This window comes from Nematostella vectensis, chromosome 14 (genome assembly GCF_932526225.1).
Source record: "Nematostella vectensis chromosome 14, jaNemVect1.1, whole genome shotgun sequence".
Classification (NCBI taxonomy): domain Eukaryota; kingdom Metazoa; phylum Cnidaria; class Anthozoa; order Actiniaria; family Edwardsiidae; genus Nematostella; species Nematostella vectensis.
Window position 1 is genome coordinate 13807013 of NC_064047.1, and position 17296 is coordinate 13824308.

Below are 17296 nucleotides of genomic sequence, written 5' to 3' on the forward strand. Positions count from 1 at the left end.
GGCCCGAAGATATTGGATACGCGTAATGTCGACACGAAGTGCCGACGAAGGATGCACGATGTGCATCTTCCTCTCTTCGGGAAGCATTCGTTAAATAGGAACACATTTTGCCGTGCTCCCTTGATTGATGTGCTTATTTTTTTATGTTTGTTAATTCCTTCTGTCTATTGGTATTAGTAAATCTATCAATATGATGGGGGGGGGGGGGGGGGTCTGTCCCTTACTCGGTGGAAAAAAATAGTTTTCGTGTTATAGATTGTGCCATTCTATAGGATTGTAATCAAGTTAACGGGATTGTCGAGTTATCGAGGCCTAGATCCCTCGGATGATATCAAACTCTCACACTTTGACAAATTCATAAATCTAAGTCTGAACTTTTTAGAATATTTTTCAATCACTTTTTATAGGTGGTGATATTCGGGATATATTTCCCAGGGGGGGAGGGGAAGGGGGCGTTCGTATACATACCCTGAGGACACAAGTGCCTGTCTTGCTGCACCTCATACAGACGGAGTCGTACGATATAAACCTCATCTTCTCCAGACTGGCGTCGATCTTGTTGTTGGAGATCCTAATGTACAGTCCTCCCGCGGGGGTCCCGAGATTTTCGTAGTCCCCTATCTTCGTTGGAGGGTCCGGAAGGCTGCATTTGACCCCAAATAAGTCAAACTGTTCGCCTTGTAGCTCGTGTGGTGATGAGTTTGGTGTCCAGTTGTTGCCATACACCTGATATGAGATCAATCACAGTTTAGAAACTGACAACGGGACTGTGAGATAAACCAAACTTATTTTTTTCACCTTGAATTCGGTTGCGTGACATGTGAGATTCTCTGAAGGTATAAATCCATCACCAAAGATGTTGGTCTTCTTGTATGGCCTCCTTCTAATGTCACACAGACCCACATCGTGAATCCTAGGAGAACCATCGACTTTAATCACACATCGAGAAGATAAATACTGTTGTTTTTGTCATTGTTGATAATGGTGAAGATAGTAATGAACGCTGGCAAGGAAGAGGAAGAGGACGAAGATAATGATGAAGATAATGATATTGACAATGGTTACGACGACGATGATAAGGATGATGATGATAATGATGATGATGGTGATGGTGATGGTGATGGTGATGGTGATGGTGATGGTGATGGTGATTACGATGTTGATGATGACGGCAAAGAAGATACGTGATGGTGATGGTGATGGTGATGGTGATGGTGATGGTGATGGTGATGGTGATGGTGATTATGATTATGATGATTACGATGTTGATGATGACGGCAAAGAAGACACGTGATTATGATGACTGTCCAGTTTCAGCCATATTGCCTTGGTCATGAGGATATTGTTTGAGGGTCATTACCATATTGTTTGAAGGTCATTACCATATTGTTTGAGGGTTATTACCATATTGTTTGAGGGTCATAATCATATTGTTTGAGGGTCATTACCATATTGTTTGAGGGTCATTACGATATTCTCTCAGTCATAGACTTCGCCTCTCGGTCTTCTCTCTCTATTACTGCAGTTTGACATATAAAGCGCGTACACAGTACACAGGGGGATGCGCAGGGTGCGTGCGCACCCCCCTTGGCGGCCAAAAAGTGGGCCATTTCTTATTAAGGAATCTTCAAATACTTTGCTTTTTTTCAGATGATACCTATTGCTGCGCACCCCTCTCGGCAAATCCTGGGTACTTGGCTGCATATTCTGTGTACTCTCGCAAACGACTGTAACTAAATCGCCTTCTGGTTTCTGCCATTCAATCCTTAGAGCGTTTCAGCTGGCCAGCACTGAAATGGTTTCCAACCACGCCACCTCCCCTTAAGGCGCTGACCAATCAAACAGCACCAAATTCCGTTACATTGAATCATGGAGGCCAAAAGGCGATTTAGCAGTTGGAATTCGTTGACACGAGTTCGCCAATATTGAAAACTGCAGAAATGATACGGAAACGATGAGTTGTTCACCTACCCTAGAAGTTCTGGTACTGTGTTGATTGACATGTTACCGTTTGTTCACCTACCCAAGAAGTTCTGGTACTGTGTTGATTGACAAGTTACCGTTTGTTCACTACCCAAGAAGTTCTGGTACTGTGTCGATTGACATGTTACCGGTTGTTCACCTACCCAAGAAGTTCTGGTACTGTATTGATTGACAAGGAGCAGTCTAGTGATGTGAAACCTTCTTCGCAGATACAAGTGCTGTTTGAGCAGTTGCCATGGTTACTGCACTCGTTAGGGCAAAGGTTTTCTACGATATCTGAAAATAATGATGATGAAAAAAGAGCTTATTGATATGGTGAAGATGATTGTTGATATGAAATATTTGAATAGTAATCCTCTAACAAATTTACCTTTGCATAGACCAAAATAAATCCGGGCAGAAAAAGTATTCATTGTATAATCTTGTCTAATCTTGGATGACTCAAACAAACTGAATTTGTGTAGCATATAATTTGAGAAACAAAAATTACAAGTCAAAGTAACAGCTACAAAGTACCGATCTATCCAATCTATCCATCCGTCCGTCCGTCCGTCCGTCCGTCCGTCCGTCCGTCCGTCCGTCTGTCTGTCTGTCTGTCTGTCTGTCTGTCTGTCTGTCTGTCTGTCTGTCTGTCTGTCTGTCTGTCTGTCTGTCTGTCTGTCTGTCTGTCTGTCTGTCTGTCTGTCTCTATGTATGTCCGTCCGTCTGTCCGTCCGTCCGGCCGGCCGTCCGTCTGTCCGTCTGTCTGTCTTGTATTGGTGCGCTAACTGTACGTTGTGTGCAAAGGCTTTGCGTTTACCTGCGGGGGGTTCCGATGGGTTGCCCTCAGCATTCTTGGTGTAGAGCGTCAGGTTGTTGTAAGCCTCGTCTTGGCAGCCGCTCTTCAATGATTCCAGGGCCGACACAGCGAAACCGGCATTTCCTGTTACCTGGTGCATGGGTTATAACACGTTAATAATACAACTCCACGAAGTTCCGTGTCAATCTGTGTCTATGGTCTGCGCGCTGCGTGGAACTGAAAACTCGCGATTTTAGGGACTTTAATAAATAAAATGCATCACGCGGCACTGGAGAAGAAATAATAGAATAGAAGTGGGTAATTTTGGTTACTATAAATTTATGCAAAAGTATTATGCACCAGTTGACTTTTGACTTACTGTAAAGTAGGTTTCGGGAATTCGATTATGATCTTTGGATGAAAAAATGCAGTAGCAGTATTGTAAGAGGATTCAGTGCCTTGGATTAACTGTAATGCCAGTATCAAATGACAATTACCATGAGATCAAAAATGCAGCTCTGCAAAGTCGATGCGGCATCCACATTCGGCAAAGCACTGCAACTCTTTCCGACGACAGTGTCTTCGATGAGTGTTTTGCAGAGGCGTGTCGCATTTTGTCTTGTCATCCTATCCATCTCGATACTTCGTCTGGCTCGGATCCTGCTCTTAGCGTATCGTTCATTGTGTTCGTCTGTGAAATAGTCAGCGTCCTGCTGGTCCATGCTGAAATCACTGTACGTCTCACCCTGCCCTTCAAACTGATCTGGAGGTACCTCCACCCCTGGGGGGTTCTGTGGGTAGATGATTTCCGAGAGTTGTTTACAATCCTCCACTCTAGTTTCTCCGCATGCGCAGAACGTTTTCTCCATGATCTGGTCTGGGAGATGGTTGGACGGCAGAATGTGGAAGTAGCTTTCATGCGGTTGCTTTCTAGGCACATACAGTCGATCCCATTAACGTTGTACAAGAGAATAGACGATTAAAATGTCCATTCAAGATATTCAAGATATCTCCCATGCGTAACGGTGGGGCTGGGTTGAAGATTTACAGGGGTGGATCTAGCTTTTTGCCCCAAAAAAGGATGCTCCCATACTTAAAATCCCTACAATCACATACAATATTCGACACAGTATTCGACACACACACAAATAGATCACTACAATCACATACAATATTCGAAACACACACACACACACGCACGCACGCACACACACACAGACACACACACACAAATAGATCACTACAATCACATACAATATTCGACACACACGCAAATAGATGTGCCCGCTAACAGACCATTTGATGGACTTCCAAGTGATACTTTGTCTTTTAGAGCAAAAAGGTTTGGAGCTAGAACATTGAAAAAACCTGATAAACTTTTTTCGGGAGTGCGTAAATAGCAGTGTTTCCGAAAAAAAAAAATGTTTCATGAGTTTTCCGTAAGCCACTCAACAATCAGTCATTTAGAAAAAGATGCAAGCCAGCTTGAGAATCCCATCTGAATCATTTTGGTACTTTTAATCATCCGCCTGACATATTAACAGAATATTATATTACCAAAATGGCCCAGGTAAAACTAAAAACTTTGAGCGCAAAATAAGTTGAGTACACCATGGTCTCTTGGTACAAATACTATAGGAAAGTTCACAAGCATCAATATCTCTGAGATCTGTAACACTACCTCCAACTTAGTCCAAATCTTGTCGCATCCGCATGTGAATGGCCATCGCCTCCGTGTTGAAACTCGTCGTTTGAGTCACCATTCATGTTTCCACAGAGTCCGCGAATGCTGTTTGACTTCTTGAAAGCATTCACTTTGATATTCATTCCCCAGTCGAACCTTATGGCCTCGACCTTCGTGCCAGAAGGGAGAAGTACCTACAAAAAGGTCAAAATGAAGTTTCTTACGTAAACGCCTAGGAGCACGCAAGCACAATTTTCATCATAAAGTAGACGGGGGTGTCGTCCTATTTTAGGGTATAACATTCTACTAGGTACTAAACCGTAGGTGTTTAAAGATTCTTCCTATTCTTCTATCCACTGAAGATTCTCAGCCTAGATGAAAATACGCGAAAGTCGTCAGAAAAATGGTGTGCTTGATACCAATGGATAAAATTAGTACAGCGGTAACTATGGTTAACACAGGAAACCCGGTAAGATCGCCAGAACACAGGACACCCAGTAAAAACGGGGAGAGTGTGTGGGGAGTTGGGTGGGGAGGGGGGTCGCTAGCTTCAACACAGGGAACCAAGTTAGTACGTCAGGGGCAATGGTTAACACAGGAAAACCGTAAGGAACACTGGGGGTAAGAGTAGACACAGGAAAACCGGTAAGAAGGCCGGGGGGCTAAGGTCAACACAGGAATCCTGGTAAGACGGCCGGGGGCTAAGGTCAAACACAGGAAACCCGGTAAGGAGGCCGGGGGGCTAAGGTCAAACACAGGAAACCCGGTAAGAAGGCCGGGGGGCTAAGGTCAACACAGGAATCCTGGTAAGACGGCCGGGGGGCTAAGGTCAACACAGGAAACATGGTAAGGAGGCCGGGGGGCTAAGGTCAAACACAGGAATCCTGGTAAGAAGGCCGGGGGGGCTAAGGCCAAACACAGGAAACCCAGTAAGAAGGCCGGGGGGCTAAGGTCAAAGACAGGAATCCCGGTAAGAAGGCAGGGGGGCTAAGGTCAAACACAGGAAACCCGGTAAGGAGGCAGTCAAACACAGGAAACCCGGTAAGGAGGCCGGGGGGCTAAGGTCAAAACAGGAATCCTGGTAAGAAGGCCGGGGGGCTAAGGTCCTACACAGGAAACCCGGTAAGAAGGCCTGGGGGGCTAAGGTCAAACACAGGAAACCCGGTAAGAAGGCCGGGGGGCTAAGGTCAAACACAGGAAACTCGGAAAGAAGGCCGGGGGGCTAAGGTCAATTACAGGAAACCCGGTAAGAAGGCCGGGGGGCTAAGGTCAAAGACAGGAATCCCGGTAAGAAGGCCGGGGGGCTAAGGTCAGACACAGGAAACCCGGTGAGGAGGCAGGGGGCTAAGGTCAAACACAGGAAACCCGGTAAGGAGGCCGGGGGGCTAAGGTCAACACAGGAATCCTGGTAAGAAGGCCGGGGGGCTAAGGTCAAACACAGGAAACCCGGTAAGAAGGCCTGGGGGGCTAAGGTCAAACACAGGAAACCCGGTAAGAAGGCCTGGGGGGCTAAGGTCAAACACAGGAAACCCGGTGAGGAGGCAGGGGGCTAAGGTCAAACACAGGAAACCCGGTAAGGAGGCCGGGGGGCTAAGGTCAACACAGGAATCCTGGTAAGAAGGCCGGGGGGCTAAGGTCAAAGACAGGAATCCCGGTAAGAAGGCCTGGGGGGCTAAGGTCAAACACAGGAAACCCGGTGAGGAGGCAGGGGGCTAAGGTCAAACACAGGAAACCCGGTAAGGAGGCCGGGGGGCTAAGGTCAACACAGGAATCCTGGTAAGAAGGCCGGGGGGCTAAGGTCAAACACAGGAAACCCGGTAAGAAGGCCTGGGGGGCTAAGGTCAAACACAGGAAACATGATAAGGAGGCCGGGGGGCTAAGGTCAAACACAGTAAAACCCGGTAAAGAGGCCGGAGGGACGGCTAAGGTCAAACACAAGAAACCCGGTAAGGAGGCCGGGGGGCTAAGGTCAAACACAGGAAACCCGGTAAGGAGGCCGGGGGACTAAGGTCAAACACAGGAATCCCGGTAAAAAGGCGAGGGGGGGGGGGTAGGCTGGGCAAGTATTGACCCAATAAGCACCAAGCCTCGGGCGTCAATGAGTAAAGTAATGACAAATATTTATTAACTTACAGTATGCGTTACTCGGCTGCCAGAGATCTGCCTGTAAATGTGTGTTCCGTTTGGTAGATGTCCGCTTGGTACACGGACGGTCATTGGCATGGGAGCATTGGCTTGGTGTTGCAATTGGGAGTTGCAGATTGACAGAATAATCACGTCATTTCTCTCCCGTATTGCTACTCCGCAGTTACAGGAGGCGCTACTATGCCAGCACGTCCACAGGCGCGTGTGCACCTACATGGGATACCAACAATGATGTCACGAAACGCACCCACTTTATTTTACTAGAAAACCTTAATCATCACCAGTTCACTTCCAGAGGGGCGACGAGGTATGGAGTAGAGGAGGTATGGAGTTTTTTTTATATCACACATTTTTATAATGTATGCTACAGAAGCATAAGCGCAATTTAGCTACGTTATTATAACGTTATTATAGGACATTAACACTGGTAGATATTAACGTCTATTAAATGCACGCGTATCAAATTAATATGAATTTTAGCATGACGTATTGAGATAAACTAAATAACGCGGATCCAAGAAGATGGCAGAATTGATTTCTTAATTTGCTGCTTGGAAATACTTTTCTCATGCCAAAAATAATGACGAGCTAGACCAAACACTATGTGAAGTTCCTTATTACTAAGCAGTATGGGTGATGTAGAAGGTATCAGAAGATTTCACCACATTAGATTGATGCATGACAAAAACAATGAGAAACAAAACAATAGAACGGAAATACAATAGGACTATGAGGTTATCCAGCCAATCCTGTTAGGGCTTACCAGCGTTCTTCTACACTTCACAGCAGTATTAACTATTTTGTTTTCGATCTTTAATGATTAGTATTAATCATCAGTATTAACTTTTCAAATTCGCGTTAACTTAAAAGTGGAGCTTTAGTTTCCCATAATAAGGTATATAGGTCCGCTACTAGCCTCAGTTGTGTTGCACTTTGAGAAGATCGCCTCTTAAAGCTAGTGGCTTAGAGTTGGCATTGGTTAGGTCCCTTAACCTTAGCAGTGTTCCATGTTCGGCGGGTATGGCATGAGAGAGTAGTTGTACATTGCAGCAAGAGACACACACCTCGAAGTGGTGGTCAGTATCAATGATATGACAAGAAAGAGTAGTTGTACATACCTCGGAGTGGTGGTCATTATCAATGATATGATAAGAAAGAGTAGTTGTACATACCTCGGTGTGGTGGTCAGTATCAATGATATGATAAGAAGGAGTAGTTGTACATACCTCGGTGTGGTGGTCAGTATCAATGATATGATAAGAAAGAGTAGTTGTACATACCTCGGTGTGGTGGTCATTATCAATGATATGATAAGAAAGAGTAGTTGTACATACCTCGGAGTGGTGATCAGTATCAATGATATGATAAGAAAGAGTAGTTGTACATACCTCGGTGTGGTGGTCATTATCAATGATATGATAAGAAAGAGTAGTTGTACATACCTCGGTGTGGTGATCAGTATCAATGATATGATAAGAAAGAGTAGTTGTACATACCTCGGTGTGGTGATCAGTATCAATGATATGATAAGAAAGAGTAGTTGTACATACCTCGGTGTGGTGATCAGTATCAATGATATGATAAGAAAGAGTAGTTGTACATACCTCGGTGTGGTGGTCATTATCAATGATATGACAAGAAAGAGTAGTTGTACATACCTCGGTGTGGTGGTCATTATCAATGATGTGATAAGAAAGAGTAGTTGTACATACCTCGGTGTGGTGGTCAGTATCAATGATATGATAAGAAAGAGTAGTTGTACATACCTCGGTGTGGTGATCAGTATCAATGATATGATAAGAAAGAGTAGTTGTACATACCTCGGTGTGGTGGTCATTATCAATGATATGATAAGAAAGAGTAGTTGTACATACCTCGGTGTGGTGGTCATTATCAATGATATGACAAGAAAGAGTAGTTGTACATACCTCGGTGTGGTGGTCATTATCAATGATGTGATAAGAAAGAGTAGTTGTACATACCTCGGTGTGGTGGTCAGTATCAATGATATGATAAGAAAGAGTAGTTGTACATACCTCGGTGTGGTGATCAGTATCAATGATATGATAAGAAAGAGTAGTTGTACATACCTCGGTGTGGTGGTCAGTATCAATGATATGACAAGAAAGAGTAGTTGTACATACCTCGGTGTGGTGGTCATTATCAATGATGTGATAAGAAAGAGTAGTTGTACATACCTCGGTGTGGTGGTCAGTATCAATGATATGATAAGAAAGAGTAGTTGTACATACCTCGGTGTGGTGATCAGTATCAATGATATGATAAGAAAGAGTAGTTGTACATACCTCGGTGTGGTGGTCATTATCAATGATGTGATAAGAAAGAGTAGTTGTACATACCTCGGTGTGGTGGTCAGTATCAATGATATGATAAGAAAGAGTAGTTGTACATACCTCGGTGTGGTGATCAGTATCAATGATATGATAAGAAAGAGTAGTTGTACATACCTCGGTGTGGTGGTCATTATCAATGATATGACAAGAAAGAGTAGTTGTACATACCTCGGTGTGGTGGTCATTATCAATGATGTGATAAGAAAGAGTAGTTGTACATACCTCGGTGTGGTGGTCAGTATCAATGATATGATAAGAAAGAGTAGTTGTACATACCTCGGTGTGGTGATCAGTATCAATGATATGATAAGAAAGAGTAGTTGTACATACCTCGGTGTGGTGATCATTATCAATGATATGATAAGAAGGAGTAGTTGTACATACCTCGGTGTGGTGGTCATTATCAATGATATGATAAGAAAGAGTAGTTGTACATACCTCGGAGTGGTGGTCAGTATCAATGATATGATAAGAAAGAGTAGTTGTACATACCTCGGTGTGGTGATCAGTATCAATGATATGATAAGAAAGAGTAGTTGTACATACCTCGGTGTGGTGGTCATTATCAATGATATGATAAGAAAGAGTAGTTGTACATACCTCGGTGTGGTGATCAGTATCAATGATATGATAAGAAAGAGTAGTTGTACATACCTCGGTGTGGTGGTCAGTATCAATGATATGATAAGAAAGAGTAGTTGTACATACCTCGGTGTGGTGGTCATTATCAATGATATGATAAGAAAGAGTAGTTGTACATACCTCGGTGTGGTGGTCATTATCAATGATATGATAAGAAAGAGTAGTTGTACATACCTCGGTGTGGTGGTCAGTATCAATGATATGACAAGAAAGAGTAGTTGTACATACCTCGGTGTGGTGGTCATTATCAATGATATGATAAGAAAGAGTAGTTGTACATACCTCGGTGTGGTGGTCAGTATCAATGATATGATAAGAAAGAGTAGTTGTACATACCTCGGTGTGGTGGTCATTATCAATGATATGATAAGAAAGAGTAGTTGTACATACCTCGGTGTGGTGGTCATTATCAATGATATGATAAGAAAGAGTAGTTGTACATACCTCGGTGTGGTGGTCATTATCAATGATATGATAAGAAAGAGTAGTTGTACATACCTCGGTGTGGTGGTCAGTATCAATGATATGACAAGAAAGAGTAGTTGTACATACCTCGGTGTGGTGGTCAGTATCAATGATATGATAAGAAGGAGTAGTTGTACATACCTCGGTGTGGTGGTCAGTATCAATGATATGACAAGAAAGAGTAGTTGTACATACCTCGGTGTGGTGGTCAGTATCAATGATATGATAAGAAGGAGTAGTTGTACATACCTCGGTGTGGTGGTCATTATCAATGATATGATAAGAAAGAGTAGTTGTACATACCTCGGTGTGGTGATCAGTATCAATGATATGATAAGAAAGAGTAGTTGTACATACCTCGGTGTGGTGGTCAGTATCAATGATATGATAAGAAAGAGTAGTTGTACATACCTCGGTGTGGTGGTCAGTATCAATGATATGATAAGAAAGAGTAGTTGTACATACCTCGGTGTGGTGGTCATTATCAATGATATGATAAGAAAGAGTAGTTGTACATACCTCGGTGTGGTGGTCATTATCAATGATATGATAAGAAAGAGTAGTTGTACATACCTCGGTGTGGTGGTCATTATCAATGATATGATAAGAAAGAGTAGTTGTACATACCTCGGTGTGGTGGTCAGTATCAATGATATGATAAGAAAGAGTAGTTGTACATACCTCGGAGTGGTGGTCAGTATCAATGATATGATAAGAAAGAGTAGTTGTACATACCTCGGAGTGGTGGTCAGTATCAATGATATGACAAGAAAGAGTAGTTGTACATACCTCGGTGTGGTGGTCAGTATCAATGATATGATAAGAAAGAGTAGTTGTACATACCTCGGTGTGGTGATCAGTATCAATGATATGATAAGAAAGAGTAGTTGTACATACCTCGGTGTGGTGGTCATTATCAATGATGTGATAAGAAAGAGTAGTTGTACATACCTCGGTGTGGTGGTCAGTATCAATGATATGATAAGAAAGAGTAGTTGTACATACCTCGGTGTGGTGATCAGTATCAATGATATGATAAGAAAGAGTAGTTGTACATACCTCGGTGTGGTGGTCATTATCAATGATATGACAAGAAAGAGTAGTTGTACATACCTCGGTGTGGTGGTCATTATCAATGATGTGATAAGAAAGAGTAGTTGTACATACCTCGGTGTGGTGGTCAGTATCAATGATATGATAAGAAAGAGTAGTTGTACATACCTCGGTGTGGTGATCAGTATCAATGATATGATAAGAAAGAGTAGTTGTACATACCTCGGTGTGGTGATCATTATCAATGATATGATAAGAAGGAGTAGTTGTACATACCTCGGTGTGGTGGTCATTATCAATGATATGATAAGAAAGAGTAGTTGTACATACCTCGGAGTGGTGGTCAGTATCAATGATATGATAAGAAAGAGTAGTTGTACATACCTCGGTGTGGTGATCAGTATCAATGATATGATAAGAAAGAGTAGTTGTACATACCTCGGTGTGGTGGTCATTATCAATGATATGATAAGAAAGAGTAGTTGTACATACCTCGGTGTGGTGATCAGTATCAATGATATGATAAGAAAGAGTAGTTGTACATACCTCGGTGTGGTGGTCAGTATCAATGATATGATAAGAAAGAGTAGTTGTACATACCTCGGTGTGGTGGTCATTATCAATGATATGATAAGAAAGAGTAGTTGTACATACCTCGGTGTGGTGGTCATTATCAATGATATGATAAGAAAGAGTAGTTGTACATACCTCGGTGTGGTGGTCAGTATCAATGATATGACAAGAAAGAGTAGTTGTACATACCTCGGTGTGGTGGTCATTATCAATGATATGATAAGAAAGAGTAGTTGTACATACCTCGGTGTGGTGGTCAGTATCAATGATATGATAAGAAAGAGTAGTTGTACATACCTCGGTGTGGTGGTCATTATCAATGATATGATAAGAAAGAGTAGTTGTACATACCTCGGTGTGGTGGTCATTATCAATGATATGATAAGAAAGAGTAGTTGTACATACCTCGGTGTGGTGGTCATTATCAATGATATGATAAGAAAGAGTAGTTGTACATACCTCGGTGTGGTGGTCAGTATCAATGATATGACAAGAAAGAGTAGTTGTACATACCTCGGTGTGGTGGTCAGTATCAATGATATGATAAGAAGGAGTAGTTGTACATACCTCGGTGTGGTGGTCAGTATCAATGATATGACAAGAAAGAGTAGTTGTACATACCTCGGTGTGGTGGTCAGTATCAATGATATGATAAGAAGGAGTAGTTGTACATACCTCGGTGTGGTGGTCATTATCAATGATATGATAAGAAAGAGTAGTTGTACATACCTCGGTGTGGTGATCAGTATCAATGATATGATAAGAAAGAGTAGTTGTACATACCTCGGTGTGGTGGTCAGTATCAATGATTATATAAGAAAGAGTAGTTGTACATACCTCGGTGTGGTGGTCAGTATCAATGATATGATAAGAAAGAGTAGTTGTACATACCTCGGTGTGGTGGTCATTATCAATGATATGATAAGAAGGAGTAGTTGTACATACCTCGGTGTGGTGGTCATTATCAATGATATGATAAGAAAGAGTAGTTGTACATACCTCGGTGTGGTGGTCAGTATCAATGATATGATAAGAAAGAGTAGTTGTACATACCTCGGAGTGGTGGTCAGTATCAATGATATGATAAGAAAGAGTAGTTGTACATACCTCGGAGTGGTGGTCAGTATCAATGATATGACAAGAAAGAGTAGTTGTACATACCTCGGTGTGGTGGTCATTATCAATGATATGATAAGAAAGAGTAGTTGTACATACCTCGGTGTGGTGGTCATTATCAATGATATGATAAGAAAGAGTAGTTGTACATACCTCGGTGTGGTGGTCATTATCAATGATATGATAAGAAAGAGTAGTTGTACATACCTCGGTGTGGTGGTCATTATCAATGATATGACAAGAAAGAGTAGTTGTACATACCTCGGAGTGGTGGTCAGTATCAATGATATGATAAGAAAGAGTAGTTGTACATACCTCGGTGTGGTGATCAGTATCAATGATATGATAAGAAAGAGTAGTTGTACATACCTCGGTGTGGTGGTCATTATCAATGATATGATAAGAAGGAGTAGTTGTACATACCTCGGAGTGGTGGTCATTATCAATAATATGATAAGAAAGAGTAGTTGTACATACCTCGGTGTGGTGGTCAGTATCAATGATATCATAAGAAAGAGTAGTTGTACATACCTCGGTGTGGTGATCAGTATCAATGATATGATAAGAAAGAGTAGTTGTACATACCTCGGTGTGGTGATCAGTATCAATGATATGATAAGAAAGAGTAGTTGTACATACCTCGGTGTGGTGGTCAGTATCAATGATATGATAAGAAAGAGTAGTTGTACATACCTCGGTGTGGTGGTCAGTATCAATGATATGATAAGAAAGAGTAGTTGTACATACCTCGGTGTGGTGGTCAGTATCAATGACATGATAAGAAGGAGTAGTTGTACATACCTCGGTGTGGTGGTCATTATCAATGATATGATAAGAAAGAGTAGTTGTACATACCTCGGTGTGGTGGTCATTATCAATGATATGATAAGAAAGAGTAGTTGTACATACCTCGGAGTGGTGGTCATTATCAATGATATGATAAGAAAGAGTAGTTGTACATACCTCGGTGTGGTGATCAGTATCAATGATATGATAAGAAAGAGTAGTTGTACATACCTCGGTGTGGTGGTCATTATCAATGATATGATAAGAAAGAGTAGTTGTACATACCTCGGTGTGGTGGTCATTATCTTGGAACAGCACGTAGTCACCGTGGTGTAAAAAAGGGTAATACCTAAAAAGCAGATGATATGGGTTTCAAAGGCGATTACTTTCTCAAACACGATATACATCGAGGCGCGCAAGGCAAAACTGGTATGTGCTGAAGTGAGGGTCGTTATAAGTTCGACATTCACGATTCTCTGTCTGTTCTACTGTGACATACCAAAGCAAGCAAAAAAAGTGTATAAAAATATGCACACAGTAATGCCTGCTTTTTAAACAACAACAACAATAATATAAAGACGAGAACAACAGCAACAATAACAGAAACCACAAAAACAATAACATAAACAACAAAATTTAGTTTCTAGTAAAACGTGATACATTCGCACGAAGAGGCTATTTCATGTCGTCTGCATCTCGGTAAATATATCGATCCTCCGCTATCAAACTCTTACAAAATACTGGTGACCATGGTAACGGTGTGATCATTTATTTTTTATCAATGTTCACCGTGCCAATGCTCAGGAAGAATGCAGGATGGGGGAGTAGCTGCTGGTCTTGGGTTTGCAAGTTGCCTCTTCTTAACTTAACAAAAATCATTCCATTGTTTTCTGACAATGACAACGTAACCGCTCTAAACTTAAAACGCCCAACAAAGCGTCCAAAAATAAAAACGTCCTTAAAAGCCCAGCCATTAAAACACCTAACCTTTAAAACGCTAAAAACACTAGACCTTAAATACACTAGACCAAAATAGAATCCAGCCAAACGCCTAACGATAAAAAGGCCCAAGCTTCAAAACGCCCAAAGATAAAATCGGTAGACCAAAATAAAGCCCAACCATTAGAACCAACTTTTAAAACGCTAAACACGCTCGACCATAAAAACACTAGATAAAAACGCCCAGCCAATGTAGACTTACCCGTACACGCGGCAAGATATAGTCATCCCAAATTAAACTAGGAAGTGAGTCAGAAGGACTTTGAATAAAATATGCACCACACGGGACTGCCCGTCGATCAGCGTATCACAGACACTTCGTACTCGGACATTGTACGTGGTCCCTACGTCATCACCGTGTGAGAACGCGACTTGGCAGTTATCAAAAATGCCCACATTGTTAGTTGTGAGCAGCGTAGCGAATATCTTGATTGGGAGGAGAGGGTGGGGCAAGATGTGTATCGGTACTGTGGTCCTGAGGGTGATGTCAAATGGCTTGTCGCACTCTTTCGTCAAAATGTGTCTTGGATGAACCTGCAAGATGGGCATGGATTACTAAAATTTCAGATAAAAAATCAAATAATCAACTATTCTTGAAGGCGGAGAGCTCTCTCCTTGTCAAGACAAGCATTTTCGTAAAACCTATTACCTCTATCCCAATATAATAGGGATCAATGTACTTCTGCCTGGTCCATTTGCTATCCAAATGCGTGTTTTACTTCATCCTTAGCCGACAGGTGGTCTAAGATTCCAAAACAGATCTATAATCAGTATGGCGCGTCCAAAGGCCCTCCCCTCTCCTCCCCTCTCTATTCCACCTCCCCTCCCCCTCCCTCTACATTCCACCTCCCCTCCCCCTCCCTCTACATTCAACCTCCCACCCCCTTCCCTCTACATTCCACCTCCCCTCTGAAGTAGACTCCGGCTACGAAGCGATTCAAGACCGGCCTCAAGGATTTCTTCCAATATTTATTATATTAAAACATTCTGGAATAGATCAATATTTACAGCATTAAGGCTAAATCTCGGGCATATTCCTACACATTCCGATCATAGTTGTGAAGCGATAGAGATTTACGGAATTAAACTTACAAGCAATGGAACATACACTTGAATCAATAATTACTACTACACAAAACATACAAATCATGCGCTATAAAGCTAATATAACTTGATCATGGTACCTGAAAGGTGGATCCCTGCGCGGTCTTGACTTTAACTTAGCTCTGCTCTAAACTTGCGATCTCCTCGTGTGCTCTATTGACTCTAACTGGTCTCAATCTACAGATGCCTTTTAAGCAGCAATTATCAACTCGTGTCAATCAAACTTAATTACTTACATATTGAATCAGTCACTTAGAAAACAAACAGTGTTCGATGCGCTATCTACAACAAATCCTCGGGGGGCGCCAATGAGAAGGCGCTATTTGTTACTCTGCTTCGTTTATCAAGCAGCAGCGCTGGACGGACCTCTGATATTCCGCTCCGCTGGCTGTCTTGACTCTCACGTTCCGTACGAGTCCGTCTTGCCCGGGGTAGGTCTCCACGACGCGTCCAATACTCCATTTTCCACGTGGCGCCGTGAAATCCACTAGCAGGACAACATCTCCGATGCTCATCTGGCGACCTTCCTTCTGCCATTTGGAGCGGCCGCGACTGATCAGCGTTGGAACGTACTCTCGGATGAACCGTCTCCAGAAGTAGTTGACGATGGTCTGCACTAACTGGTAGCGCTTCCTGAGGTTCTTTGTGTCTTCGTATGGACCATGAGGGATGTTTACCGACGCTCTTCCCAGTAGAAGGTGATTCGGTGTCAGGGGTCTTGGATCGTTGGGGTCGTCCGAACTGTAAGTCAGAGTGCGGCTGTTCAGGATACTCTTCACTTTGGCGAATACAGTAGCAATCTCGCTCCAGGAGAGTGTCCGCTCTCCTACAGTTACGTGAAGTGAGTGCTTGACTTGCTTGATCAAACTCTCGTACATTCCTCCTTGATGGGGACTGTAGGGGGATATGAAGACCCAGTTGAACTTGTGCAGCATCGCAAAGTCTTCAAGACACTTCTTCTCATCGATGACTAGTTTGCGGAGTTCTGCTTCTGCTCCTACAAACGAGCCTCCGTTGTCTGAGATCAACGTCTCTGGCCATCCGTGGGTTGCGGCGAATCGTCTAACTGCTTGGAGGTACGTTTCCGCTGATGTGTTCTCCACGATTTCCAAGTGCACCGCTCGTACGGTAGCACAGGTGAAGATTGCTCCCCATGCCTTGATCGATTGCTTTCTTTCATACTTCAGTCTGAATGGCCCGAATAAGTCCACTCCTGTTACCTTGAAAGGCGGTGAGACTAACTGCAATCTTTCTTTCGGAAGATCAGCCATCATTGTAGTGTGTGGCGGTTGCTTTTGTTCCCTACCAGTCACGCATTCTCTTGTGATCTTCTTTGCAAGATTTCTCCCTCGTAGGGTCCAGTACTTCGCACGCGATTCAGACAGGGTTCTTTCTCGCCCTGCGTGATAGGGTTTGGGACATTGTCAGCTTGGGGTGGAATCGGCGTCACTGCATTTGCTTATGCGGGCGGGCTATGAGCGTGCAGTAGAGGGTGATGGAAGTATGGACATGACGGGACTATTTCACACTTCATTTTCGACCTGCATTCTCTTTGTGGGTGACCTCGCTTTAAACATGAGAAACAGCAACGAGCGTTCTTGAGCAGGGTCAGTC

The 17296-nt window shown here is 43.0% G+C and overlaps 1 protein-coding gene across 1 annotated transcript; it reads right to left on the reverse strand.

Moving 5' to 3' along the window:
• Positions 1 to 302: 302 nt before the first annotated feature.
• On the reverse strand, positions 303 to 14806 carry LOC5504291 (von Willebrand factor D and EGF domain-containing protein). Its single transcript, XM_048721456.1, has 9 exons — positions 14781 to 14806; positions 13865 to 13928; positions 4443 to 4639; positions 3259 to 3691; positions 2783 to 2912; positions 2127 to 2259; positions 799 to 913; positions 469 to 726; positions 303 to 344 (listed from the first exon to the last, which is right to left on the reverse strand). The coding sequence occupies exons 1-9, from the start codon at positions 14804 to 14806 to the stop codon at positions 303 to 305; spliced, it is 1398 nt and encodes a 465-aa protein (XP_048577413.1).
• Between the last annotated feature and the right edge of the window lie 2490 nt (positions 14807 to 17296).

Coding starts and splice junctions, on each gene's coding strand:
- LOC5504291 (XM_048721456.1), bottom strand. CDS start 14,806: ATGACTATATCTTGCCGCGTGTACGG. Junction 914..2,126: donor ACAGTACCAGAACTTCTTGG/GTAGGTGAACAA, acceptor TGGTTCTCCTAG/GATTCACGATGTGGGTCTGT. Junction 727..798: donor GTCACGCAACCGAATTCAAG/GTGAAAAAAATA, acceptor ATCTCATATCAG/GTGTATGGCAACAACTGGAC.